Here is a 27850-nt window from a genome sequence, read left to right as displayed (position 1 = left end):
CCCCGGCGTGGCCTCAGCGTGCGCGTTGCTGCCGCGCCGTGCTCGGCCCCGCGCGCTGAGGTGGCGGTGGCGGTGGCGGGAAGATGGAGGCGGCGGAGGCGCTGATCGCGGTCTCGCTGTTCCTGGGCGCCCTGATCCTGCTGCTGCTGGCGGCGCTGGGCCGGGGCTCGCCGCCGGGTACCGGGGAGCCGGCCGGTAAGCGGGGCCGCGGCCGCCCTCGATCGGGCCCCGTGCGCGGAGGGGGCGGGACGCGCCAGCCCGGCAAGGCTGGGAGCTCGCGGGCCTGGGGCGGGCTGGTGGAGGCGGCTCCATGCCCAGCCAGGCTGGGACCATCCAGCCCAGCGGGCCGCCTGCGAGAGCGGCGGGGACCAGGCGCTGCCGAGGGAGCCAGCGGAACCGGGCGACCCCCGAGGAGCCAGGCCAGCCCCCACTGAGGGGCACGCGGGCTGCCGGGGTGGATGCGGTTCCCGGGAAACGTGGCTGGGTGCGCCCGGCTGGGGTGCGGGATCCTCCGGCTCGGGAGCAGAGCCCGAGGGGGACGGAGAGAGGCGAAGGCCCCCTGGAGGTAAAGCCAGGGTGCTAGCTCCTCTCAGCGCTTCCCAGACATCCGGCCGGCAGAGCCAGGGTATCCTGCAGCCCGGAGCCAGAGACTCGGGCTCTTCTAATCACCCAGGACTGGGAGACCCGAGTTTCCGACCCCCTAATTCTGTACCTCAGCCCCAGTGCCATCCTTCTCCCCAAGTTCTGCCTGCCTGTGTACCCACAGTCCCGAAATCACCCTGCTCTGTGAAACAAGCCTGCTTTCCAGGTCAGGAAAGCTGCCTAGAACAGTGGTTTTCAGACTTTTTTTCTGGCGACCCAGTTGAAGAAAATTGTTGAAAGTTTTTTCCACTGAATGCATCCGATGAAGTGAGCTGTAGCTCACGAAAGCTTATGCTCAGATAAATTGGTTAGTCTCTAAGGTGCCACAGGTACTCCTTTTCTTTTTGCGAGTACTGGATCGTAACCCACAGTTTGAAAACCACTTGCTCTAGAATGGATAGCAGGTTTTGATGAAGGACAGAACTCAAAAATCCACCTTCTGTTGTCCACCTGATTGGTAACAGCAGCATTCAGACCAAGGCAAGCCGTTTTGTGTTTTTGTTTTTTGTTTTTTGTTTTTAACCAGTGTAGTTACACTGATAAAAGCGCTAGTGTAGATCTGATATACTGGTATATGGTACTTTGCCAAACCTAAATGAGCTATACCACTAACTGCCAGAAGTACTTTTACAGTGGTGTAGCTGCATCTACATTACGGGGGGTTTGCTGCCTTAACTACAGTTAAAACAGCAAAACTTCTAAGTGTAGACAAGGCCTAAACCCACTAAATTAACAGGCCTCATAGCAAGAGGGCATCATGTGCAGATGTTTTAGTCCTTCTCTGAGACACCACCTTACACTGTACCTTTGCCCTCTCTTGATTACACTCTTAATAGGACTGTACCTTTCCTGGGATCCCCAAAAATGCATTCTTGCTCTGGTGGGAATTTGTAGCTTTGCTGGTGCTAGCCAGATTATTTTGCTTAAAAAAGTAAATGTTTGCCAAGAACTGATGGTGGCTGGCCCTGGGTGTCATGACCCACCTCTAGGAAGATCCAGATCTGCTTGCCAGGGTGTGAGTGCTTTCTTCCTTCTGGAGAGAAGCCTTCTATCTGTTTCTTTGGGTCTGGGACCCAGAAGCTATTGAATATTAATGTCAGTCCTCATAATCTGGAGGACTGACATTAATAGTGCAGTACGCCACCTTGATGTAGCTTCAGTCACTGCTTGTGGAGCAGGATAATGTACCAGGCAAACCTGAGTTAAATCGTTTCCATCACACCCTGGAGCAAGGTGACTCTTCGGAATAGTGGTGTGTGTTTAATTTGCTAACATCACCTTATTCTCTTTACCTCTGGAAAAATCTTGTTTTGTGTTCTTTTCTTCAGTAAATACACTCTGCTCTCCTTGCTTAGGGCAGGAGCCTGTCTGCCTTAGTGTCCAGGATAAAAAGAGACCAGTAGACTTATTTAGTCACATTTTTGCTTCAAGTGGAAATCCAAGAGCCTTTTTTTTTTTCATACTACATGTGGAGAAGGACAGGGATATGAGTGCAGGATGACTGGTGGAATACCGTCAGCTTGGGAAGGGGAGTCTAGGCTGAATTCCTAGTGGTGATTTTTTTCATATAACTACAATGTTCTTCTACAACTTTGCATCTGCAAATTACGGATTAAAAACTCTCAACCCGAACTCTAGCATACCATAGCATGGTATGTTAATTACTGAGAATAATTTGCAGTTTTATGTTTCTAACAGTAAGTGGTGCAAGCAATTGCTCCTTATGTTATGTACAAGCTTTCATACCTAGATAAGTCAGGGCAAGTTAAGGGGGAAATTAATTTCTCACACCCTACCCAAAAACAACTGATGTATTTCACTTTACTGTGAGAATATCATTTTAGGGGCTGTCTAAGCCATCTATCAAGTGGGAATCTCTTAGCAAAGAGGAGGGAGCAGGCTTTCTAGAGAACGTCTTAGCATCCGAGCTGCTTCATAACTCTTTTGTGTGTCCCGGTGCGCATGGTGGCTCTGGTTTACTCGATTTGTGTGTCTCTTTGTTTCCTAATGAGATACAGATGTCAGGAAATCACCTTGATGCTTGTCTCTCCTCTTGTTTTTTTCTAGACCAGAAAGTAAATGGAGAAGCAGTAAGTAAGACATCAGGACCAAAGAGACAGAAGCAGCACCAACGAAGCCGCAAGGATAAGCCCCAGCAACACAACTTCACACATCCACTCCTAGCTGCTGCTCTCAAGGTAACTGGCGTATCAGTTTGTGAGCATCAGCACCTGTTTTTTTGCATGGCAACAAACATTGACCTACTGTTATGCACGGGGACAGGTACCAACAGACTTCCATGCATCTGTGCACACCTGCTCAGAGATCTGCCATTCAAGTATGAGGCACAAGTTCCCTGCCCATTCCCGGATGTGCCTTCTTTGGGACTGTTTCGTTTAATGTCTGTGACCCCCAGCAGCTCCTCCTGGGCACTTGAAAAGTGAACACTTCTTGTCACGTCCCTGTCCCCATCCCAGTCTGTGATTGCTGCAGCTCCTCACAGAGCTCATTGCCTCTGCATTCCTCTGCTAGGCTCTTCTCTTCTCTTCAGTCCCCACTGAAATGCTGAGAGTTCCTTAATGATGGGTAAAAAGAAAAAGAGTACTTGTGGCACCTTAGAGACTAACCAATTTATTTGAGCATGAGCTTTCGTGAGCTACAGCTCACTTCATCGGATGCATACCGTGGAAACTGCAGCAGACTTTATATACACACAGAGAATATGAAACAATACCTCCTCCCACCCCACTGTCCTGCTGGTAATAGCTTATCTAAAGTGATCATCAGGTGGGCCATTTCCAGCACAAATCCAGGTTTTCTCACCCTCCACCCCCCCACACAAATTCACTCTCCTGCTGGTGATAGCCCATCCAAAGTGACAACTCTTTACACAATGTGCATGATAATCAAGTCTGGCTATTTCCTGCACAAATCCAGGTTATCACCAGCAGGAGAGTGAATTTGTGGGGGGGGGTGGAGGGTGAGAAAACCTGGATTTGTGCTGGAAATGGCCCACCTGATGATCACTTTAGATAAGCTATTACCAGCAGGACAGTGGGGTGGGAGGAGGTATTGTTTCATATTCTCTGTGTGTATATAAAGTCTGCTGCAGTTTCCACGGTATGCATCCGATGAAGTGAGCTGTAGCTCTCGAAAGCTCATGCTCAAATAAATTGGTTAGTCTCTAAGGTGCCACAAGTACTCCTTTTCTTTTTGCGAATACAGACTAACATGGCTGTTACTCTGAAACCTGTCATTAATGATGGGTATATGTCTCGTTTTGTCAGCAGCTGCCTCCTGAAATCAAGCTGCAGGAGGTGCTGTAGGCAGTCACACAGGCAAGGGGTAGCATGACATGATATGAAAAATGCTACATAACAGCTTGGTGGTATTTTTGGAAAGAAGTGTAGCCTAGTGGAGAGGGCACTGGATTGGGACTCAGGAGACCTGGGTTCAGTTTCCAGCTCTAACACTGGCCTGCTTAGTGACCTTGACTTGCTTGTACCTAAGTTTCCCCATCTGTAAAATGGGGATAATTATCCCAAACTCCTTTTTGAAGTGCTCTGAGATCTAGCATTGTGTAAGTGCTAGAAATTATTCTTCCTATTGTAGCCCATCTCATTCTTCACACACAATCCTGTGTCCATTCCCTCTGTCTCACTTGCCCAGTGCCTTGGAGAATCAGCTGTGAAAGGTATGCCCTGGAACAGAAGAAGAGCAGGAGGAAGGAGAATGGGTGTGAGGACCAAGGGATGGTCATTGCTATGCTTGGGTGGGAAGAAGGTCTCTGTCCTGTGGGTTTTTGCCCTTGAAGCAGATGGGATTCATGTACATGGTTTTTTCTCTCTCTCTCAGCTGTGGCCATAGAAATAGAATATCAGGGTTGGAAGGGACCTCAGGAAGACATCTAGTCCAACCCCCTTCTCAAAGCAGGACCAATCCCCAATTAAATCATCCCAGCCAGGGCTTTGTCAAGCCTGACCTTAAAAATATCTAAGGAAGGAGATTCTACCACCTCCCTAGGTAACGCATTCCAGAGTTTCACCACCCTCCCAGTGAAAAAGTTTTTCCTAATATCCAGCCTAAACCTCCCCCACTGCAACTTGAGACCATTACTCCTTGTTCTGTCATCAGCTACCACTGAGAACAGTCTATATCCATCCTCTTTGGAACCCCCTTTCAGGTAGTTGAAAGCAGTTATCAAATCCCCCTTCATTCTTCTCTTCTGCAGACTAAATAATCCCAGTTCCCTCAGCCTCTCCTCATAAGTCATGTGCTCCAGCCCCCTAATCATTTTTATTGCCCTCTGCTGGATGTTTTCCAATTTTTTCACATCCTTCTTGTAGTGTGGGGCCCAAAACTGGACACAGTACTCCAGATGAGGCCTCACCAATGCCGAATAGAGGGGAATGATCATGTCCCTCGATCTGCTGCCAGTGCTCCTTCTTATACAGCCCAAAATGCCGTTAGCCTTCTTGGCAGCAAGGGCACTGTTGACTCATATCCAGCTTCTCGTTCACTGTAACCCCTAGGTCCCTTTCTGCAGAACTGCTGCCTAGCCACTTGGTCCCTAGTCCGTTGCAGTGCATGGGATTCTTCCTTCCTAAGTGTAGGACTCTGCACTTGTCCTTGTTGAACTTTTGGACCAATCCTCTAACTTGTCTAGGTCCCTCTGTACACTATCCATACCCTCCAGCGTATCTACTGCTCCTCTCAGTTTAGTGTCATCTGCAAACTTGCTGAGGGTGCAATCCACACCATCCTCTAGATCATTAATGAAGATACTGAACAGGCCCCAGGACCGACCCTTGGGGCACTTCGCTTGATACTGGCTGCCAACTAGACATGGAGCCATTGATCGCTGCCCGATCTAGCCAGCTTTCTGTCCACTTTATAGTCCATTCATCCAGCCCATACTACTTTAACTTGCTGGCAAGAATACTGTGGGAGACTGTGTCAAAAGCTTTGCTAAAGTCAAGGAATAACACGTCCACTGCTTTCCCCTTGTCCACAGAGCCAGTTATCTTGTCATAGAAGGCAATTAGATTAGTCAGGCATGACTTGCCGTTGGTAAATCCATGCTGACTGTTCCTGATCACTTTCCTCTCATCTAAGTGCTTCAGAATTGATTCCTTGAGAAACCTGCCCTATGATTTTTCCAGGGACTGAGGTGAGGCTGACCAGCCTGTAGTTCCCTGGATCCTCCTCCTTCCCTTTTTTAAAGATGGGCACTTCATTAGTCTTTTTCCAGTCACCCAGGACCTCGCCTGATCGCCATGAGTTTTCAAAGATAATGGCCAATGGCTCTGCAATCACAGCCGCCAGCTCCTTTAGCACCCTCGGATTCAGTGCATCCGGCCTCATGGACTTGTGCTCATCCAGCTTTTCTAAATAGTCCTGAACCACTTCTTTCTCCACAGAGGGCTGGTCATCTCCTCCTCCTACTGTGCTGCCCAGTGCAGTAGTCTGGGAGCTGACCTTGTTTGTGAAGACAGGCGAAAAGAGCATTGAGTACCTTAGCTTTTTCCACATCCTCTGTCACTAGGTTGCCTCCCCCATTCAGTAAGGGGCCCACACTTTCCTTGACCTTCTTGTTGCTAACATACCGGTAGAAACCCTTCTTGTTTCTCTTAACATCTCTTGCTAGCTGCAACTCCAAGTGTGATTTGGCCTTCCTGATTTCACTCCTGCATCCACGAGCAATATTTTTATACTCCTCGCTGGTCATTTGTCCAATCTTCCACTTCTTGTAAGCTTCTTTCTTGTGTTCAAGATCAGCAAGGATTTCACTGTGAAGCCAAGCTGGTCGCTTGCCATATTTATTATTCTTTCTTGTTCCTGCAACCTCAATAAGGATTCTTTAAAATACAGCCATCTCTCCCGGACTCCTTTCCCCCTCATGTTATTCTCCCAGGGGATCCTGCCAATCAGCTCCCTGAGGGACTCAGTCTGCTTTTTCTGAAGTCCAGAGTCCGTATTCTGCTGCTCTCCTTTCTTCCTTGTGTCAGGATCCTGAACTCGACCATCTCATAGTCACTGCTTCCCAGGTTCCCCTCCACTTTTGCTTCCCCTACTAATTCTTCCCTGTTTGTGAGCAGCAGGTCGAGAAGACCTATGCCTAGTTGGTTCCTCCAGCACTTGCACCAGGGAATTGTTCCGTACACTTTCCAAAAATTTCCTGGATTGTCTGTGCACTGCTGTATTGTTCTCCCAGCAGATATCGGGGTGATTGAAGTCTCCCATGAGAACCAGGGCCTGCAATCTAGTAACTTCTGTTAATTGCCTGAAGAAAGCCTCATCCCCCTGGTCCGGTGGTCTATAGCAGATTTCCACAACGATATCACTCTTGTTGTTCATACTTCTAAACTTAATCCAGAGACTCAGGTTTTTCTGAAGCTTCATACTGGAACTCTGAGCAGTCATACTGCTCTCTTAGGGCTTGGCTAAACTTGCAAGTTACAGCGCAAGAAAGGAGCCCTCGGCGCCCGAGCTCACTACCTGTCCACACTGGTAAGGCACCTAGAGTGCTCTGTCTCCGCGGCTACAGTGCTGCTGGTATTCCACCTCGTCAAGTGGAATAACGTTTGCTGAGCCACTGCTGGACCACCGCGGCGCCAGTTTGGACGCCCTGGTCTCTTGTTGTGCTGTGATCCGCCTCCAGAAGTGTCCTGCAATGCCTGTTCTAGCCACTCTGGTCATCACTTTGAACTCTACTGCCCAGCCCTCAGGTGACCAACTGTCAGACCCGCCCTTTAAATTATCTGGGAATTTTGAAAATCCCCTTCCTGTTTGCTCAGCCAGGCGTGGAGTGCTCTCTGCAAATCTTTCCAGGTGACCATGCCTCCATGCGCCAGGCGATCCCCAGTATGGAGCAGTGGCAAGGTGCTGGACCTCATCAGTGTTTGTGGGGAAGAAGCTGTCCAGTCCCACCTGCTCTCCAGCCATAGGAATTACAGTACCTTCGAGCAGATATCAAGGATGTGATGGAAAGGGGCCATGACCAGGACGCACTGCAGTGCAGCGTTAAAGTGAAGGAGCTGTGGAATGCCTACTGGAAAGCCCGCAAGGCAAACTGCCACTCTGATGCTGCCCCTGTGACCTGCCGTTTCTACAAAGAACTGGACGCGATACTTGGGGCCGACCCCACCTCCACTCTGAGTACCACCATGGAAACTTCAGAGCCCAGTTCGACAAGGCGGGAGGAGGAGCAGCAAAGTGGGAGTGAGGGTGCTCCAGTGGAGGAAGACACCCTGGAATCCCTAGATGCATGCAGCCAGGAGCTGCTCTCAAGCCAGGAGGAAGGTAGCCAGTCGCGGCGGCCGGTGCTTGGGGAGGGACAAACACCAGAGGAGGTTCCTGGTAAGCGGCTTTTATTTTGGAAAGGAAGTTATTTGGTGCTGGCTCTTGGGGCGAGGAGGGTTAGGGCTGCATGCATGCCTAGAAGCGGAATAGGGCGTTGATGTGCTCCCTCACATCGCGGTAATCGGCCTCAGTGATCTCTTCAAAGATCTCTGCCAGAACTTGGGCAATGGCTTGCATGTGTTTTTTGGGAGAGCCACTGTTGTCCTCGTCCCGGTAAGGCTAACTCGTCCGTGCCACTGTGCCATGAGGGGCGGGGGGACCATTGCTGCACACAAGCAAGCTGCATATGAGCCAGGGCGGAATCCGCATTGCAGTAGAAGACCCTCCCTTGCTTCCCTGGTCACGCTTAGCAGCGAGATCTCTTCCAGGATGAACTCCTGTGAAAAATGTGGGGAAAGTGTTCAATCTAGGGGCCCCCTGCCGCTGTTGGCTCTCCCCAAGGCATAGACGCCCAGAGGACAGTACAGCCGTGAAACAATCAGTCACGCTTGCCCCTGTGCTTACTCTCCATTTTGGGGCTTCAGTGGGTTATGTGCGCTTGCTTTGGGACGAGCAAATTATGCTATTGTGTAGACTGTGCTTGCGCTTGAGTACTGGGGGATCCTTGCTCTGTCTGGTGTGAACAATGTTGCCTCTGTTAAGTGTTGCATTTACCTTTACAGATGCAGCCTTGAGATCTCAGCCGTTCGTGTTATCAATGGCCAAGAGGCTGCAAAGAATCAGGAAGAGGCCACATAGAAGCAAAGAGGACATGCTACATGAAGTCATGTAGCATTCAACTAATGAAAATAAAATAAAGTGCAGGAGTGGCGGGAGAGTGGAAGGAGGGTATGCCAGCAGAATGCGGATCACCGGCATCAAAGCACAGAGCAGCTGATAAGCATCATGGAGCACCAAGCAGACTTGATCCAGGCGCTCATAGCCATGCAGGCAGAGCACTACCACGCCTGCACCCCCTGCAGCCCTGGTGCCAGCATGTTCCCCAACATCTGGGTTCCACCCACTGCCTCCAACACTTGTAGCTTCACCACCCAGCCCTGAAAACTACAGCCTTTATCCACAGCACTCAACCCCCATCATCATGCAGTATAGCCATCCTGAAGTGCAGCCTGCATTGCACAGCACTCCAGACAGGCCATACGCAAATCTGTGATTTTACCATTCCCTACCCCACCCCCTTGCCCTTTCTGTTTCCCAAGCATTTGTTTCTTGATTTTTTTTTTGGCTTTGAAAACCTTCTTTATTATAGCATAATGTAAAAGAAACCTTAGCCCAGGAAAGCAACAGGCACTGCAAGTCAGTGTATCATACGTAGCAAACACAGATTCCTACCGCACTTCACTCCCATGCAGGGCACCACGCCAGACATTACTGTTGGCTTTCAGCCTCAAATTGCTCCCTCAAGGCATCCCTAATCCTTGCAGCTCCGCACTGGGCCCCTCTAATAGCCCTGCTCTCTGGTTGTTCAAATTCAGTCTCCAGGTGTTGAACCTCCAAGTTCCATGCCTGAGCAAATTGTTCACCCTTCCCTTCACAAATGTTATGGCGGGTACAGCACGTGGATATAACTGCAGGGATGCTGTCGTCAGCCAGGTCCAGCTTCCCATACAGAGAGTGCCAGCAGCCCTTTAAACGACCAAAAGCACACTCCACAGTCATTCTGCACTGGCTCAGCCTGTTGTTGAACCACTCCTTGCTGCTGTCAAGACTCCCTGTGTAGGGTTTCATGAGCCACAGTATTAAAGGGTAAGCGGGATCTCCAAGGATCGCAAGGGGCATTTCGACTTCCCCCTACGGTGATCTGGTCTGGGAAAAAAGTCCCGGCCTGCAGCTTCTTGAACAGGCCAATGTTCTGAAAGATGAGTGCGTCATGCACCTTTCTGGGCCAGCCTGCGTTAATGTCAATGAAAGGCCAATGGTAATCCACAAGCGCTTGTAGAACCATAGAGAAATACCCTTTCCGATTAACATACTTGGAGGCTAGGTGGGCTGGTGCCAGAATTGGAATATGTGTGCCATCTATCGCCCCTCCGCAGTTAGGGAAACCCATTTGTGCAAAGCCAGCCACAATGTCATGCACGTTACTTAGTCATGGTTCTTTTGAGCAGGATGCGATTAATGGCACTGCAAACTTGCATCAACATGATTCCAACGGTCGACTTCCCCACTCCAAGCTAGTTAGCGACTGATCGGTAGCTGTCTGGAGTTGCCAGCTTCCAGATTGCAATAGCCACCCACTTCTCCACTGTCAGGGAAGCTCTCAATCTAGTGTCCTTGCACTGCAGGGTGGGGGCGAGCTCCTCACACAGTCCCATGAAAGTGGCTTTTCTCATCCAAAAGTTCTGCAGCCACTGCTCGTCATCCCAGACTTGCATGATGCTGTGATCCCATCACTCAGTGCTTGTTTCCTGAGCCCAAAAGCAGCGTTCCACGGTGGTGAGCATGTCCGTGAATGCCGCAAGCAAACTTGTGTCGTTTGCGTTACTCTAGTCGATATCCTCGTCAGAGTCCTCACTGTCACTTTGGATCTTAAGGAATAACTCAACTGCCAAACGTGACACGCTGGTGAGACTCGTCAGCATATTCCTCAGCAGTTCGGGCTCCATTCCCGCAGACCGAAAGGGAAGACAGAGCGCGCCATACAAAAACCATTGAAAGATGGCGCCAAATGTGGACAGAAGCAAAGGGAATGCTGGGATGCAAACCGATGCATCACGAGGCATTGGGACAGGACCCAGAATGCCCTGCACTTCCTGCCCCCTTCCCACAATCCACAGTGCCAGAATGGGAAGAGGTGCTCTGTGGGATAGCTGCCCACAATGCACCGCTCCCAGTGCTGCTGCAAGTGCTGCAAATGTGGCCACGCCAGTGCACTTGCAGCTGTCAGTGTGGACAGACTGCAGCGCTTTCTCTACTGCGCTGTATGAAGGCGGGTTTAACGCACTGCGCATCTGCAAGTGTAGCCATGCCCTTACATACGGTGCAACTCCCCCACCTTTTCTGCCCCACCTGTCCTTCCTGAACAGTTTATATCCATCCATGACAGTACTCCAGTCATGTGAATTATCTCACCAAGTCTGTTATTCCAATCACCTCATAATTCCTTGACTGTGTCAGGACTTCCAGTTCTCTCTGCTTGTTTCCCACGTTTCCTTTCAGCAGGCCTTGGAGCCCTGGGATGGAACAGGCAGATTACCTGTTCCATTCATCACGCAAAAAGCTGGTGCTGATCATGCTTGTTTTCCACAGGGTCACAGTGGGAGTGTAACCTGCCTCAACTTCAGTAGCAACGGCAAGTACTTGGTGTCCTGCGCTGATGACCGCACTGTCCGGATCTGGAGCACCAAAGACTTCCTGGAGCGTGAGCACCGCTGCATGCGAGCCAATGTGGAACTGGACCATGCTACACTGGTCTGCTTCAGCCCAGATTCCAGGTGAGAAGTGACTGCTGTGGGTGGGGCTGGGAAATCAAAGCACGAGACTTAAAAAGGAAGGGATTTCTTTTCCTAGCTTGACAGGATAGCTCTTCTTATTACCAAAGGCCTAAGTGGGGGAGCAGGATCTTGTCCAGCACACTCTGCCCCTGAAGATTTATTAGGTCCTTGCTGATCTGAACAAATAAATTCCCTTACCTGAAAATTAGTTCCTCTTTTTTCACAGGGTTTAGTGAGTTCAGAATTGGCCCGTTCCTACTCCTGCAGGCTTCCAGTGTCCCAGAAGCTGGGCTCTGACTTCAGCTTTTTTCCCTCTCCCCACTGTCTGGGCCTGGCAACAGGTTAACTATGCAGGCTGGCGAGCTGCAGCACTTCCCAGACTCTCAGGCCAGTGCTGTGAGCAGAGCTGCAGCTGTTTCTCAGCATGTTTACATCACACAAAGTGCAAATGATCCTGGAGTCTTTGTTTTATGACCTGTATTAATGTAGCTCCTAGAAGCCCCAGCCATGGACCCAGCCCCCATTGTTCTGGGCGCTGTACAAACAACAAAAAGACCATCTTTGCCTCAAGAGGTTTACAGTTGAAGTGCAAGACGAGACATGAGATGTATTCCCATCTCTGTGTACCCAAGGAAACAATGCGAGAATATTGGTCAGCATGATAAGCTGTGGTCTTTAAATATAAAAAATGGCCAAACCCCTTAACTGTAGTAATGACCCCAGCCATCTTTCCTAGGTTATGCCTGATCACATGTAGCTGTAACCCTGTACCTTATTGGTTTGAATCCAGCACAGATTGTAGGAATCAAAAGTTATCTCTACAAGTCGACTAACAAGTCAGGGCAAGTCATGCCTGACTAATCTAATTGCCTTCTATGACGAGATAACTGGCTTTGTGGATGAGGGGAAAGCAGTGGACGTGGTGTTCCTTGACTTTAGCAAAGCTTTTGACAGGGTCTCCCACAGTATTCTTGCCAGCAAGTTAAAGAAGTATGGGCTGTAAGGTGGATAGAAAGTTGGCTAAATTGTCAGGCTCAACGGGTAGTGATCAATGGCTCCATGTCTAGTTGGCAGCCGGTATCAAATGCAGTGCCCCAAGGGTCGGTCCTGGGGCCGGTTTTGTTCAATATCTTCATTAATGATCTGGAGGATGGCATGGATTGCACCCTCAGCAAGTTTCCAGATGACACTAAACTGGGAGGAGAGTTCGCTGGAGGGTAGGGATAGGATACAGAGGGCCCTAGACAAATTAAAGGATTGGGCCAAAAGAAATCTGATGAGGTTCAACAAGGACAAGTGCAGAGTCCTGCACTTAGGGAGGAAGAGTCCCATGCACCGCTACAGACTAGGGACCGAATGGCTCGGCAGCAGTCCTGCAGAAAAGGACCTGGGGTTACAGTGGACGAGAAGCTGGATATGAGTCAACAGTGTGCCCTTGTTGCCAAGAAGGCCAATGGCATTTTGGGATGTATATGTAGGGGCATTGCCAGCAGATCGAGAGACGTGATCGTTCCCCTCTATTCGACATTGGTGAGGCCTCATCTGGAGTACTGTGTCCAGTGTTGGGTCCCACACTACAAGAAGATGTGGAAAAATTGGAAAGCGTCCAGCGGAGGGCAACAAAAATGATTAGGGGACTGGAACACATGACTTATGAGGAGAGGCTGAGGGAACTGGGATTGTTTAGTCTGCGGAAGAGAAGAATGAGGGGGGATTTGCTGCTTTCAACTACCTGAAAGAGGGTTCCAAAGAATCATAGAATAGAATATCAGGGTTGGAAGGGACCCCAGAAGGTCATCTAGTCCAACCCCCTGCTCGAAGCAGGACCAATTCCCAGTTAAATCATCCCAGCCAGGGCTTTGTCAAGCCTGACCTTAAAAACCTCTAAGGAAGGAGATTCTACCACCTCCCTAGGTAATGCATTCCAGTGTTTCACCACCCTCATAGTGAAAAAGTTTTTCCTAATATCCAATCTAAACCTCCCCCACTGCAACTTGAGACCATTATTCCTCGTTCTGTCATCTGCTACCATTGAGAACAGTCTAGAGCCATCTTCTTTGGAACCCCCTTTCAGGTAGTTGAAAGCAGCTATCAAATTCCACCTCATTCTTCTCTTCCGCAGGATGGAAGAGGAATGGATCTAGACTGGATGGATGTAGACTGTTCTCAGTGGTAGCTGATGACAGAACAAGGAGTAATGGTCTCAAGTTGCAGTGGGGGAGGTTTAGGCTGGATATTAGGAAAAACTTTTTCACTGGGAGGGTGGTGAAACACTGGAATGCGTTACCTAGGGAGGTGGTAGAATCTCCTTCCTTAGATATTTTTAAGGTCAGGCTTGACAAAGCCCTGGCTGGGATGATTTAGTTGGGGATTGGTCCTGCTTTGAGCAGGGGGTTGGACTAGATGACCTCCTGAGGTCCCTTCCAACCCTGATATTCTATGATTCTATGACTGTTTGACCTGTATGGAGTGAGCTGGGGGTCTTGGTTAGGGTTATCATCAAAACCACCATCAAAATGGGCACTAGGCGTCACACTTGGCATTCTCACAAAGGGAGTAGGAGCTATGGGGCCTATTTGACTGTGTCTGAGAAGAGGCATCTCAGAGCTGTAGTGATGGGGAAGCTTGTCCTGCTGCTGCTGCCCATGTTGTACATACTCTGGGGACAAACTGCGGATTCAGTCATCAGAGTTGCCATCTAGCACTTCTCACCAGCACTAAATTCTATATAAAGAGCTACACTCAGACCATTGCAAATGGGAAACAGGCTAGGAAAGCTCTAAGCAAGTTCCTGGATTGGTTGCCTCTAGTCACCCAGCTATATCCCTTGCAATCTAGCAAGGTGCACAAAAATAAACTTAGTGTGAGATGAGCACGCCTACATGTGGTCTATGATATTCTGCAGTGGTTTGTTCGTTGTGTTGGCTCCAGGAAATGACTGTCCTTCCTTCATTCAGAGCCTTCATCACCTGGCTGGCAAACGGAGAGACCATTCGTGTATTTAAAATGACCAAGAAGGAGGATGGCAACTTCACTTTCACTGCAGCCCTTGAAGACTTCCCAAAGAAGCACAAAGCCCCCATCATCAACATCGGAATTGCCGAGACAGGTACAGAGACAGGGCTGCCCCCTTTCATCTGGGCTTGTGAGCCATCTGCCTTGTACTTTCTGAAGAGCAGCAGCTGCTGGTTTGAGCATTGGTCACACCTCAGATCTAATTGCAGCTCAGTAACTGACTGAGTGACCTTGGAGAAGTCACTTAACGCTTCTGTCTCCACTTCTCATGTGTTAAGTGCTTATATTTAATGTCCACAAAGAGAGTTCTTCCTGTAAGAACCAGGAACATTCAAATTCACTTCCTAGTGCACATGTTCTCTCTTCTTGACTCTTCAGAGATTCTGCTTGCAAAGAGGTCTGGTCTCTCAAACTGTATACGCTGTATTCTGACACACAGATGTGGTTTTAACTGGTAAGAATCTCCAAGTGCAGGCTAATAGGATGAGGAAGGGGGTGCTCACCGTGAGCTTCTGGGATCCATGTAACAAAACATTGTTCCCAACGGTGGGAACTCAGCTGTTGTACTGTTAATACACACAGGTCCTGATGGATTAAGACTTACCTCTGAACGTACTGTGACCCTGCTCAGAGTTGTGGCTGCAAGAGGGGTCACGTCATTGTTTGTAGGAGCCTTAGCATTTCAAGGGACACTGTTGAACTGTGTGTGACTCCCGAGTGAAATGAGTGTTTTCACTGGATTTCTGTTTTTAGAGTTGTGGAGAAATGTTAGTTTTTAATACAGCACTTGGCTGTGATGTTGGAATCCCAAGTATTGCAGCAAACAATCTGAGCGCAAACCTGACTGAACAAATGGGATGTTGTAGCTGTGTCAGTCCCAGGATGTTAGAGAGACAAGGTGGGTGAGGTAATGTCTTTCATTGGCCAACTTCTGTTAGTGAGAGATGCAAGCTTTCAAGCTTATACAGAGCTCTACTTCAAGTCTGGGAAACTTAGAGGGTATGTCTACACAGCAATGTAAGCCTAGGGTTAGTGGGATTCGAGTCAGCTGACCTGTATCGGAGAACTCTGGGCTTGAGCATCTACACTGCATTTTAACCCTAAGCTAAGGATTTTCTGTCCCATGCTCAAACTGAGGGCTGTGCAGTGAACAGACCCAAGTCAAAGTAACCTCATCCCAGAGTGGCTAGCATCACTCTAGCCCTATGAATGTGTTTTACTGTGGGAAAACTCTACTGTCCACCCTGTTTCCCAACTGTGAGGTGCTATTGTTGGGACTCTAGTGCCATAAGAAGCTCATAACTGCATAATTAGCTCCTTTGGTGGCTGTCTCCTTAGAATGACTACAGTTGGAGAAGGCTTTATACTGAACTACCGTTTGACCTGAGACCTGGGCTTTCCAGCTCTAGACTGAGTCACATTGGCAGGAAAATGCCTGTGTGCACCTGTCTGAGGATAGGTTTCAGAGTAGCAGCCGTGTTAGTCTGTATTCACAAAAAGAAAAGGAGGACTTGTGGCACCTTAGAGACTAACCAATTTATTTGAGGATAAGCTTTCGTGAGCTACAGAAAGCTCATGCTCAAAGAAATTTGTTAGTGTCTAAGGTGCCACAAGTACTCCTTTTCTTTCTGTCTGAGGATAGTTAGCACATCCGTCTCCAGGGCTGTCAAACTATTAAAATGAAACGTTGCAATTCTTATTTTTTAAAATGGGATATCCAGTTAAATTGTTTTTGTTTGGTTAGCTTTTTATTTATTTTTGACTTCAAGTTTGACATAAAATGTATGTTTCACCTCTCCGCTGCCAGCTGCAGAGAGGTGAAGGGCTTCCCCAGGGTTTGGGGTGCAGTGTGCTCCAGTACCCCATGGGGTTCCCTTATTCCTGCCACACCCCGGGAGGTAGGGATAAGGGATTCCCGGGAGGCTGTGGGGAAGTTTTGGGACTGGCTCCCACTCACTGCCCTCACAGTGCATGCTGCCTGGGTGCCCTTGGACACAGCCCCAGGGAGGGTAGAGGGACCCAGGAGCAAGGAGGCACCAAGCAGCTCCCCTGCAGGAAGGGGGAGCATGCTGGGGGACGGATGACCCCCAACACCTTGGCAGCTGGGAGCCATCTCCCACCTGTCAGCTTTGCTCCCTGATCCGAGCAAGCTCTGTGCAGCAGCGAGGAGAAGCTGGAGCCACCGCCACAGGAGGCTGCAGGGAGGTTTTGGGGCTGGCTCCTACTCACCGCCCTCACAGTGCGCACTACCTGGGCTGCCCTGCAGGGAGGGGGAGTGGACAGGGTGTTGGGGTCTTCCCCACCCCCCGCTGAGCTGGGAGCTCTGCTGCATCCAGTCACTGCTATGCAGCCACTTAGCCCCAGGAAGGGCGGGGGGGGCAGAGAGTGGAGCAGGGACTATGTATGCAGGGCACCTGGGGAGCATGCAAAATCTGGCTGTGTTCTTGTGACCAGGGAACAGCTCTCTTTGCAAAAAGTTTCTTTGCATTGAAAACCGTGCAGGCACTCTGATAGTGTGCTTGCAGACTAGTGTTCAGAAGACAATGGGTTAACGGTGATCTGAATTGCAGAGGGAGGTGTGGCTTCTGCTGCAATAGAGTGCAATGGCATGAAGAGGACTAACGAAGTTGCCCCATGGAACTCTGGGGTATATCCGGAGGACCTCTGGGACCTGAGAAATGGCAAGCTGGGGCCATGTACACACAGGAAAGCAGTAGGGCTCGGAGACTCTAGCCCTGCAGGGTCCTGGGACTCTAGGTTTGAGCCTTAGCTTAACAATTGGTGTGTGGATGCAAGGGGAGTTCTAAATGTAGACCTATGCTTACATTGCTGCATAGCCATACCCAGAGTGTCTGAGCTAAATACTAGGTGGAACAGATTGTTTAGCATAGGTAGTTAGCGCATATTTCAAGGGACCATTCAGGTGAAGTGGTCTGTTATCTACAATCAGGCACTCAGGTACTACAAAAAATGCTCCCCAGGCAGAAGTCCAGGATATACACCATAATACACTCAAAACTGCCTTCACCAAACACAGACGCTCCACCAGAGAAATAGATCGCATCATGGAACAGGCCACCCAGCTACCCTGAGAGAACATGCTTCGATACAGAAATAAAACCGCCTCTGACAACATACCCCACTTGTCATCTACCACTCCACACTGGAATCCATGTGGGGTACCATCAAACAAATACAACCCATACTCGATGGGGACCTCATCCTGAAAGAAATCTTTCCTGAACCCCCTCCTCTAGCCTTCAGATAATGTCTCCAAGCTTATCATCAGAAGCAAGCTCCCTACAGCCCAGGGGACTCCCAATGCAAAGCAGCGCCAGACCCTGCCAGAACAACAGATGCAAAACCTGCAGACCTATCTCCACTGCTACAGCGATCAACAGCCCCCCACAACACACCTTTCAAGATCCATGGTCCTATACATGCCTATCGCCACACGCAGTGTACCTCATCCAGTGCACTAAGTGCCCCAATAGCAACTATGTGGGTGAAGGCAGACAATCGCTATGCTTTTGAATAAACTCACATGGGAAAATGGTAACAGACAAAAAGACCCTCTCACCACAACAGTCACTCTGTCTGACCTGTCAGTCCTCATCTTCAAAGGAAACCTATGCAACACTTTCAAAACACAAGCTTGGGAGCTTAAAATCAACTCTACTAGATACTAGGAATCATGGACTGAATAAACACTGGATTTATGGCTTATTATAACAATCTATAACCAGCCCACTAACACACCCCCTCCGCCCCCCAACTGCTCTTCCCACCCTTCCTTTCCTCTCTGTGATTGGAGGGGTGTTAATGGGCTACTTCACCTTGAATGGTCCCTTGGGTTAACTACCTACTTAACGCTAAACAATTTGTTTCACCATGTATTTAGCTGTGACACTCTGAGGCCAGGTCCACGCTACAGAGCTATGTCAGTATAACTAAGTTGTTCAGGGGGGTTAAAAATCCACACCCCTGAGCAACATAGGTACACTGACCTTAATCCTCCATGTAGACAGTGCTATGTTGATGGGAGAGTTGCTGCCTCCTCTCGGGGAGGTGGTTTAACTACACCGATGGGAGAGCTCTTTCCGATTGGCGTAGGAGCATCTTCACTTAAGTGGCGCAGCTGCGCTGATTCAGCGTTCCAAGTGCAGACATGGCCTGAGTAAGTTTCCCAGACCTGAAGAAGAGCTATGTGTAAGCTCAAAAGATTATTTCTCTCACCAATGGAAGTTGGTCCAATAAAAGCCATTACATCATCCACCTTTTGTCTCTGAACAAATGGGAAACATTCATTGTGTCCAAGCTGAGAGAAATACACGAAGTAAATGGCATCAGCAGCAATCTGCAGTGCATTAGTAGCATGGGTTGTAACCAAATCAGTTTCTTTATCCATGACTTTTAAGAGGGCAGTGTCCCTTCAATTACCTGCGCCTGTTGGGGTGAGTTTCTTGTGGGGAGTCAAGTCTTTTAACTGCATCGTTATCCTGCCGCCTCTGTAGACTCCAACTCTGACAATGGATTCTGAGAGGCACCAGGCCCAAGAAGCTGATGTGACTTCCCAGGCAGTGCTCAGAATTCAGACTGATGGCAGCCTGTACATTGGCTTCTTCCAGTGATTGCTCATGTCCATTCAACTTAGGTATGTGTGCTTGCCACATGCACAGGTGCTGGAAGTTTTTCCCTCAGCAGTATCCGGAGCAGATCGGCTCTGGTGCCCGCTGGAGTGGTGCGCGTATGCCGTGGCGTATAGGGCACCGCCGGCCCCCTCCACTCTCAGTTCCTTCTTGCTACAAGTGACGGTGCATAGAACTGTTGCTGCTTTAGCTAGCACTGTTGCGTCTCATTTGTTCAAACCCATTTACCTGTTGTATATTATTGTATATAGTTTCTCTCTAGTTTTAGTTTCCCTATTTGTTAGAGACTTAGTCGGTCCCGAATGGGACTTTGCATCGGGACTGGGCATGTCCCGGTCCCCAGGCTTGAAGCCCTGCGATTGCTGTAAAAGGCCCATGCCCATTAGCCATCCACATAACAGTTGTTTACAGTGCTTGGGTGAAGGTCACGTTAGTGATACGTGCAGAATCTGCAAGTTCTGCAGAATCAAGCCAGGATGAAGAAGGAGCGTGACATTCGCTTGAAAGCACTCCTTTATTGAGTCTGCCCTTACCCTGATGCCGGAACCGCGCTCTGATTTGATGCCGAGCACTGTGACCTCGGTGCGCAGTGCCCCGTCAGTACCATCTGTGAGCTGGCACCGGTCCCCTTACGTGGCACTAGCCAAGAAGACGGAGTGAAGAAGGTCTCCAGCTTCCCGCAAGGGAAAGGACAAGTCTGGGGTGGATCAAGGCCCTGTCTTGGGCACCTCTTCATCCCTTTCAGGATCTCAGGCCCCAGCTCACGTTGAGCGGTGTTGCCCAGCCCTCTCCCCGCTGGCTACCCCGGATAGCAATGGAGGTCCTTGTCAGCTCCAGGTGCCGTCCACACCGGAGGCCCTGCAAGCAGCGCAAGAGATTATGTTCCTCCCACTCCAGCTTCTGTGGGGTCCCAGTCACAGAGTAAACCCACATTTGAACCATCCCAGTCTCCACCTCTATGACAATACTCCCTGTCACTGGGGACATCCTGCCAACACTCGCCCTCTCGCAGCCAACACGCTTCTGACCATGATAGGGAGAAATTTCGCATCCCCATCTGGTCTTCAGACCTCGGACAAGGGCAGAGAGACTTGAGGTGTGGCTCTGCCGGGTGCAGACTTCTGGAGGCACGCGTCCCCTGGCAGGAGTTTCGGAGTTAGTGCCTGGAATCTCCGCGGCACTGGTACCACTCCAGGGATAGGTCGAGGAACCGATGATACCGTTTTCTGGACCATTAGCAATCCTCCAGGGCGGCATCACCGCATGCAGCTTCATCTTCATGATGCCATGCCCGCTCTGGTTCCTGGTACCATTCGTTAAGCGTGAGGCATAGATTGCTGGCCCAAAGCCGTCGCGGATCTGCCGAGCGCCGTTGGTCACTGAGGCCCCGATCCAGGCGCTCGTTGAAGTTAACCAGATCCAACTCCGGGAGGCGTGACTGGTATACCAATCAGGACAGACCCACCTCTCAGCCCCATCTTGGTCCCAGGGGAGAGATCACTTGGGCTCTAGCTCGGGTTCAGAGCGAGGTTCCCTAGCTGCAGGATAAGCTCTGATACCTACAATGCAGACTACCTTCCTCCCCTGTGTTTGCCAATCACCTTTCTTCCTTCCTGGGCGTCTATAACATCGGACCGACAGGTTCTCAATATGGTGGTGCAGGGTTACACCCTACGGTTACTTTCTACCCTCTCTCCCCGTCCCTCTTCATGGATCATTCTCACGAGAGTATTCTCATGCAGGAGGCAGAGGGTCTACCGCACCTGGGTGTGGTGGAGGTAGTTCCTGTGAAGTACAGGAACAAGGGGTTCTATTCCTGATACTTTTTAATCCCCAAGGCCAAGGGTGGTCTGTGGCCCATACTAGACCTGTGGAGCTTGAACCGCTACTTAGTGAAACTGAAGTTCCACGTGGTCTCCCTGGCCTCCATCATCCCTTCCCTGGGAGACTGGTACGCTGCCCTCTATCTGAAAGATGCATACTTCCACATCGTCATCTCTGAGGGACCCAGATGCTTCCTCTGGTTCAAGGTAGGTCCCAACCACTGTCAGTTCGCGGTCCTTCCATTTGGCCTAGCAACACCACCATGGGTATTTACCAAGTGCATGCTGGTGGTGGCGGCTTACTTCAGATGTCCGGGTATCCAGATCTACCCGTACCTCGACGACTGGCTCGTCAAGGGCAACTCCAGGTCCAAGGGGATGTTGCAGTTCTGTTGGGCACATGCCATCGCCTTGACTGTTGGTGAACAACACAAAATCCACATTGGTTCAGGTACAGAGGATACAGTTAATCAGAGCGGTGCTCGACTCAGCCTCTGCCAGAGCGTTCATGCTGCTGGATAGGTTCAGGGCATTAGCAGACCTCATCGCAGAAATCTCCGCATTTCCCCTGACCACGGCCAGGGTTTGCCTGCACCTCCTAGGTCACATAGCAGTGTGCATATATGTTGTGTACCATGCCAGGCTACAGATGTGAACCCTGCAGCAATGGCTGGCAACTGTCTACTCCCAGTCCAGGCACCACCTGGAAAAGATTGTCACCGTTTTCACAACGATACCTCACTCCAATGGTGATCCAACCCTTGGAATGTCCTGGAAGGAGTCCCCTTTGACAGCACTCCCTTCTTGGTCAAGTTGGTCTCGGATGCCTCGGATCTTGGTTTGGGGCACACCTCAGCGATCTCCAGACCCAGGGTACGTGGTCCCCGGAAGAGATGACGTTACACATAAATGTCAAAGAGCTCAGGGTGGTCTGCGGGGTTTGCGCAGTCTTCCTTTGTCACCTGTCAATCAGAGTCTTGACAGACAACACAGCCTCTATGTTCTATATCAACACACTAGGGAAGCTCAGTCCTCAGCCCTATGCCAAGAGGCACTCCGTCTTTGGGATTTCTGCATCGACCACGGAATCCATCTAGAAGCATGTCACCTCCCAGGAGTCAAGAACACGTTAGCAGATCACCTAAGCAGGGACTTCTCCTCTCATCTCGAGTGGGTGCTTCACCCAGAGGTAGCCTGCGCGATCTTCCAGAGGTGGGGATCTCCCCAAGTGGATCTGTTCACCACCAGGCAGAACAGGAAGTGTCCACTCAACTAGGGCGTAGGCATCCTCGGCAGCCTTCCTGGCACATGTTCCAATCCAGGACATCTGTAAAGCCATGATGTGGTCCTTGGTTCACATGTTCACTACCCACTATGCCATCACGCAGCAGGCCAAGGACGATGCTGGGTTCAGCAGAGCTGTGTTGTAATCTACATGTCCGTGAACTCCTTACTTGTATCCGGGGTACTGCTTGGAGTCACCTTAGTTGAATGGACATGAGCAATCACTCAAAGAAGAAAAGACAGTTACCTTTTTCCATAACTGGTGTTCTTCGAGATGTGTTGCTCATGTCCATTCAATGACCCGCCCTCCTTCCCCACTGTTGGAGTTTCCAGCAAGAAGGAACTGAAGGTGGAGGGGGCCGGCAGTGCCCTATATGCTGTGACATGTGCGCGCCACTTCAAGGGGCACCAGAGCTGGTCCCCTATGGATACTGCTGAGGGAAAAGCTTCCGGCACCGGTGCGTGTGGCAAGCACACGCACCTAAGTTGAATGAATGGCTATGAGCAGTGCATCTCGAAGAACAACAGTTACGGAAAAAGGTAACTGTCTTATTTCAAAGTCAACCATTCCTAGCCTGGTGCACCCTGTGGAAACTAAAGGGACTGAGCATCAGTGCAGACTCAGGAACTGAGCCTTCTTGCAAGTGCTTTTCACAAGACTGTGATGAGCAAGGAGGACATACTTACAGCCTTATGTCACTGAAGCTTGTAGAATCTGGTTGGCATATTCTGTGCACTATTGGAAAGTTTATCTGGCTGAATGCAGAAAGGCCATGGTCTGCTTAGCTACAAAAAGGAGCATGCCTCGGGACAGAAGCATTTGGGACCTTTAGTTCCTGCCCTTTTCTTTACAACTCCTCCCCCCCTCCAAAAAATGTTAAGCCCAGTCAAGTGCAGCGGTCCTGCTCAGAGGGGAGAGTTTTGGTCCTAGGGCAGCTGAAACTGCCTTCTCTTAATGAGCATTTGCTAGCCTTGTGCCTCTCTCTGCTATTGCATCCAGGAAGAGGGGGGCTCAGAGTGGATCTCTCCCCCACCCCACAGCACTCAGAATTGTGGGGTTCTTTTGCTTTTTCCTTCCCCTCCCTGATGTCTAGGAATGGATCACTTTCTAGACTAGACATGCCTCTCCTGGCGGTGGGTGGGACAGCCCATAGGAAGCTTGAGTGATCTGACTGTTTGGCTGCTAGCATGTTCTTCTGTGTGGCCAGACTAACACAAGACTTTGGAGACTACTAATCTTTGTCCTTCATTCCCTAGGGAAGTTCATCATGACAGCTTCCAGCGACACAACCATCCTGATCTGGGACCTGAAGGGTGAAGTCCTGGCCAACATCAACACTAACCAGATGAACAATGCCTTTGCAGCTGTATCTCCTTGTGGGCGGTGAGGAACCCAAGATAGCTGCCAAGGGGATGGGGGATTAGGATGCTATCTGCTCCCATCGGAGAGTGTGAGGGGCAAAAGAAATAGAACGGGCCAGGAGCATCACTCCTTTCCCAAAGGGGCATCAACGCGAATTGTTTGCAGTTGATTGATTTTTTTAAAATTTCAAAGATCCCCTTTTAAACAGTACATCCTACCCCTAAAAGCCCTTGAGAAATTATGGAAGGTTATGTTCCCCTGCCTGTTTAGAAGGGCCTTTGGGCAGGTCTAAAAGTGGTACCACCAGGCATGTTCTGGCTCATCTCTCCTTCCCTTTCTACATCTGCTTGCTGCCTGTTCACCTTCAGCATTGCTGCTGCTGTTACTGCGAACCACTCTTCTGAAGTCTGGGAAAGAGCTTACGTCATCAGATCTGAGACTGACTAGACTTGTGCTAGAGGTGCAGCTGTGTTTGTTTTTTCAAGTTTAAGAATATTGTAGGGGTTACTTTTACCAAATCTTCTGATGGAAATGTGATTTTCGTAGTGGACGTTGTCCACTAACCAAGATCACTCTGTAATGATCTCTCACCAGTGAGACCATGGGCTCATTAGGCTCCAAGCTTAGGCACTAGAGGATCTGACCCCTGAGGGCTGACGCCGTCACAGGCCTGGGAGATGCTTAGTGACTGGGCTGGCATAATTGATGAACATACATGCTCTTTCTCCCCTCCCAAGGTTTGTAGCATCATGTGGCTTCACCCCTGATGTGAAGGTATGGGAGGTGTGCTTTGGCAAGGGAGGAGACTTCCGGGAGGTGACCAGGGCATTTGAGCTGAAGGGCCATGCTGCTGGTGTGTACTTCTTCTCTTTCTCCAATGACTCCAGACGGTAAGGAGCTACCCGAAAAATACCGGTATCCCATTCCCTTGTGGCTTGTTAGCTGGCCCCTTCTAATGTCTAGAAGCTGTAAGTCTGTATGGACTCCCCTTTCTCAGCAGTGTGCCCCAAAACTGTCCATCCTGACCAATAGGAAGCTTGGGAAAAGAAATCCATGGAAGCAAATCTCTAAGTCAGCATGGAGACTGCGCTCACCCAGGGAGGGTCCCACTTCTTCCTCCCCCACTCCAGATAGATTGCGCTAACCTTGGTACATAACCATTCTTCCCCACTTGGATGGAGAATGAAGACTCGTGTTTATATTAACATTTGAGATTTCCTTTTCCGTCAGTTTTGACCCAATTGGTGACAGGCCCATATGCTCATGTTTGAAGGGAATTGCTTTTATGAGCACTAACCTTCCCCTCTCCCCAGATAATGGGGTCAGCTGCTCTCTACTTGCACTGTTCAGGAGAGTTGTTTCTTCTTTCTATTCCATACCAGGGGCTGTGGTTTGTGGGGGTGGAGAGAGGAATGGTGCCGCCTCGTCTCTTTGCAGCTGTGATGTGTGTGCTCTCTCCTGCCATAGGATGGCGACTGTTTCGAAGGATGGCACCTGGAAGCTGTGGGACACAGATGTAGAATACAAGAAGCAACAGGATCCTTATCTGCTCCTGACAGGGAAGTGTGAAGTGATGGAGCCTTGTCGCATTGCCCTGTCCCCTGATGCTCGTGTGCTGGCCATCTCGAGCTGCACCAGCATCACTGTGTACAACACCCGGAGGGGAGAGAAGGAGGAACACTTTGTCAACGTCCATGGAGAGTACATCACGGACTTGGCCTTTGACATTAACAGTCGCTACCTTGTGTCGTGTGGGGATCGGGCCATCCGGGTGTTCCACAACACGGCGGGTTACCGGGCTGTCGTGGAAGAAATGAAAGGCATGCTGAAAAAAGCTATTAACGAGGCTACCAGAGAGAGACTGCAGCAGCAGATCACAGATGCCCAGAATGCGCTGGATGGTATCTATGCCAAGAAGGACTAAATCCCTCTGGGACCTGGGTATGTGCAGACTCCTCCAGGTCAGGGAGCCTCATGCTCTGTGTGGTGGGTTTTTAATAACTGAATGAGTTGTAATAAATGAGTTTACTGACAGCCTCAGCCACCTTGCGGTTGCCTTTTGTCATTTCTGTACAGTGTTGAATGGAGAGTTACAGAGCTGAGTGGCTGCTGCTTTTTACTTTGGCTGGGGAGATTAGTGGGGCTCCATACTGGGAATTAGCTGCCTGGGGAGGAGAACTGAGAGAAGGAAGACTACTGATAAACTGCACCTCAAGCCTGAGCCACAGCATGAGAGATTTTGTGCCAAATGAGAACAGGAGTACTTGTGGCACCTTAGAGACTAACAAATTTATTAGAGCATAAGCTTTTGTGAGCTACAGCTCACTTCATCGGATGCATAGAATGGAATATATAGTAAGAAAAAAAGTTGGACGTTCCCATACAAACTGTGAGAGGCTAATTAGTTAAGATGAGCTATTATCAGCAGGACAAAAAAACTTTTGAAGTGATAATCAAGATGGCCCATTTAGACAATTGACAAGAAGGTGTGAGGATACTTAAGTTAAGGAAATAGATTCAATATGTGTAATGACCCAGCCACTCCCAGTCTCTATTCAAACCCAAGTTAATGGTATCTAGTTTGCATATTAATTCAAGCTCAGCAGTTTCTCGTTGGAGTCCGTTTTTGAAGCTTTTCTGTTGCAAAATTGCCACTCTTAAATCTTTTACTGAGTGACCACAGAGGGTGAAGTGTTCTCTTACCGGTTTTTTAATGTTATGATTCCTGATGTCAGATTTGTGTCTATTTATTCTTTTGCATAGAGACTGTCCGGTTTGGCCAATGTACATGGCAGAGGGGCATTGCTAGCATATGATGGCATAGATCACATTGCTAGATGTGCAGGTGAATGAGCCCCTGATGCCGTGGCTAATGTGATTAGATCCTATGATGGTGTCACTTGAATAAATATGTGGACAGAGTTGGGATTGGGCTTTGTTGCAAGGACAGGTTCCTAGGTTAGTGTTTTTGGTGTGTGGTTGCTGGTGAGTATTTGCTTCAGAAAAGCTTCAAAAACAGACTCCAACGAGAAACTGCTGAGCTTGAATTGTCCCCACATTTTCCACAGGAGTTAGTCCTGGAAGATAACTCACTGCTAAGGGTGACCTGGGAAGCAATGCGGATTCCGCCCTGGCCCATATGCAGCTTGCCTGTTTGCAGCAATGGTCTCCCCTCACAGCACAGTGGCGCAGACAAGTTAGCCTTACCAGGACAAAGAACACAGTGGCTCTCCTGAGAAACCTGTGCAAGCGCATTGCCCAAGTTCTGGATGAGACTTTTGAAGAGATCACTGAGGCCGATTACCACGATGTGAGAGAGCACATCAGTGCCCTATTCCGCATCTGGCATGCATGCAGCCCTAACCCTCCTCACCCCAAGAGCCCGCACCGAATAACTTCCTTCCCAAAATACAAGCCATTTACCAGGAACCTCCTCTGGTGTTTGTCCTTCCCCAAACACCGGCCGCCACGACTGGCTACCTTCCTCCTGGCTTGAGAACAGCTCCAGGCTGCATGCATCTAGGGATTCTGGGGTATCTTCCTCCACCTCAGCACCTGCTTTGCTTCTCCTCCTCCTCCTCCCGCCTTGTTAAATTGGGCTCTGAAGTGTCCATGGTGGTTGTCATAAATATAAAGGGAAGGGTAAACACCTTTAAAATCCTCCTGGCCAGAGGAAAAACCCTTTCATCTGTAAAGGGTTAAGAAACTAGGATAACCTTGCTGGCACCTGACCAAAATGACCAATCAGGAGTCAAGATACTTCCAAAGCTGGAGCAGGGGAGAAACAAAGGTTCTCTCTGTCTGTGTGATGCTTTTGCTGGGAACAGAAAAGGAATGGAGTCTTAGAACTCAGTAAGTAATCTAGCTAGATTTGCGTTGGATTCTGTTTTGTTTAAATGACTCATAAAATAAGCTGTGCTGAATGGAATGTATATTCCTGTTTTTGTGTCTTTTTATAACTTAAAGTTTTGCCTAGAGGGATTCTCTATGTTTTGAATCTGATTACCCTGTAAGGTATTTACCATCCTGATTTTACACAGGTGATTCTTTTACTTTTTTTCTTCAATTAAAATTCTTCTTTTAAGAACCTGATTGCTTTTTCATTGTTCTTAAGATCCAAGGGTTTGGGTCTGTGTTCACCTATGCAAATGGGTGAGGATTTTTATCAAGCCTTCACCAGGAAAGGGGGTGTTGGGTTTGGGGAGGATTTTGGGGGGAAAGACGTTTCCAAGGAGGCTCTTTTCCTGTTATATATTTGTTAGACGCTTGGTGGTGGCA

The 27850-nt window shown here is 49.5% G+C and overlaps 1 protein-coding gene across 1 annotated transcript; it reads left to right on the top strand.

The window, feature by feature from the left end:
* Positions 1-25612, top strand: TBL2 (transducin beta like 2). Its single transcript, XM_073316025.1, has 7 exons — positions 1-195; positions 2710-2840; positions 11254-11438; positions 14396-14547; positions 23467-23593; positions 24310-24462; positions 25040-25612. The coding sequence occupies exons 1-7, from the start codon at positions 84-86 to the stop codon at positions 25494-25496; spliced, it is 1317 nt and encodes a 438-aa protein (XP_073172126.1). The 5' UTR covers positions 1-83; the 3' UTR covers positions 25497-25612.
* The last annotated feature ends 2238 nt before the right edge of the window (positions 25613-27850 follow it).

The sequence above is a fragment of the Lepidochelys kempii genome, chromosome 17, assembly GCF_965140265.1.
Source record: "Lepidochelys kempii isolate rLepKem1 chromosome 17, rLepKem1.hap2, whole genome shotgun sequence".
NCBI lineage: Eukaryota > Metazoa > Chordata > Testudines > Cheloniidae > Lepidochelys > Lepidochelys kempii.
This window is presented reverse-complemented; position numbering and strand designations above follow the sequence as displayed.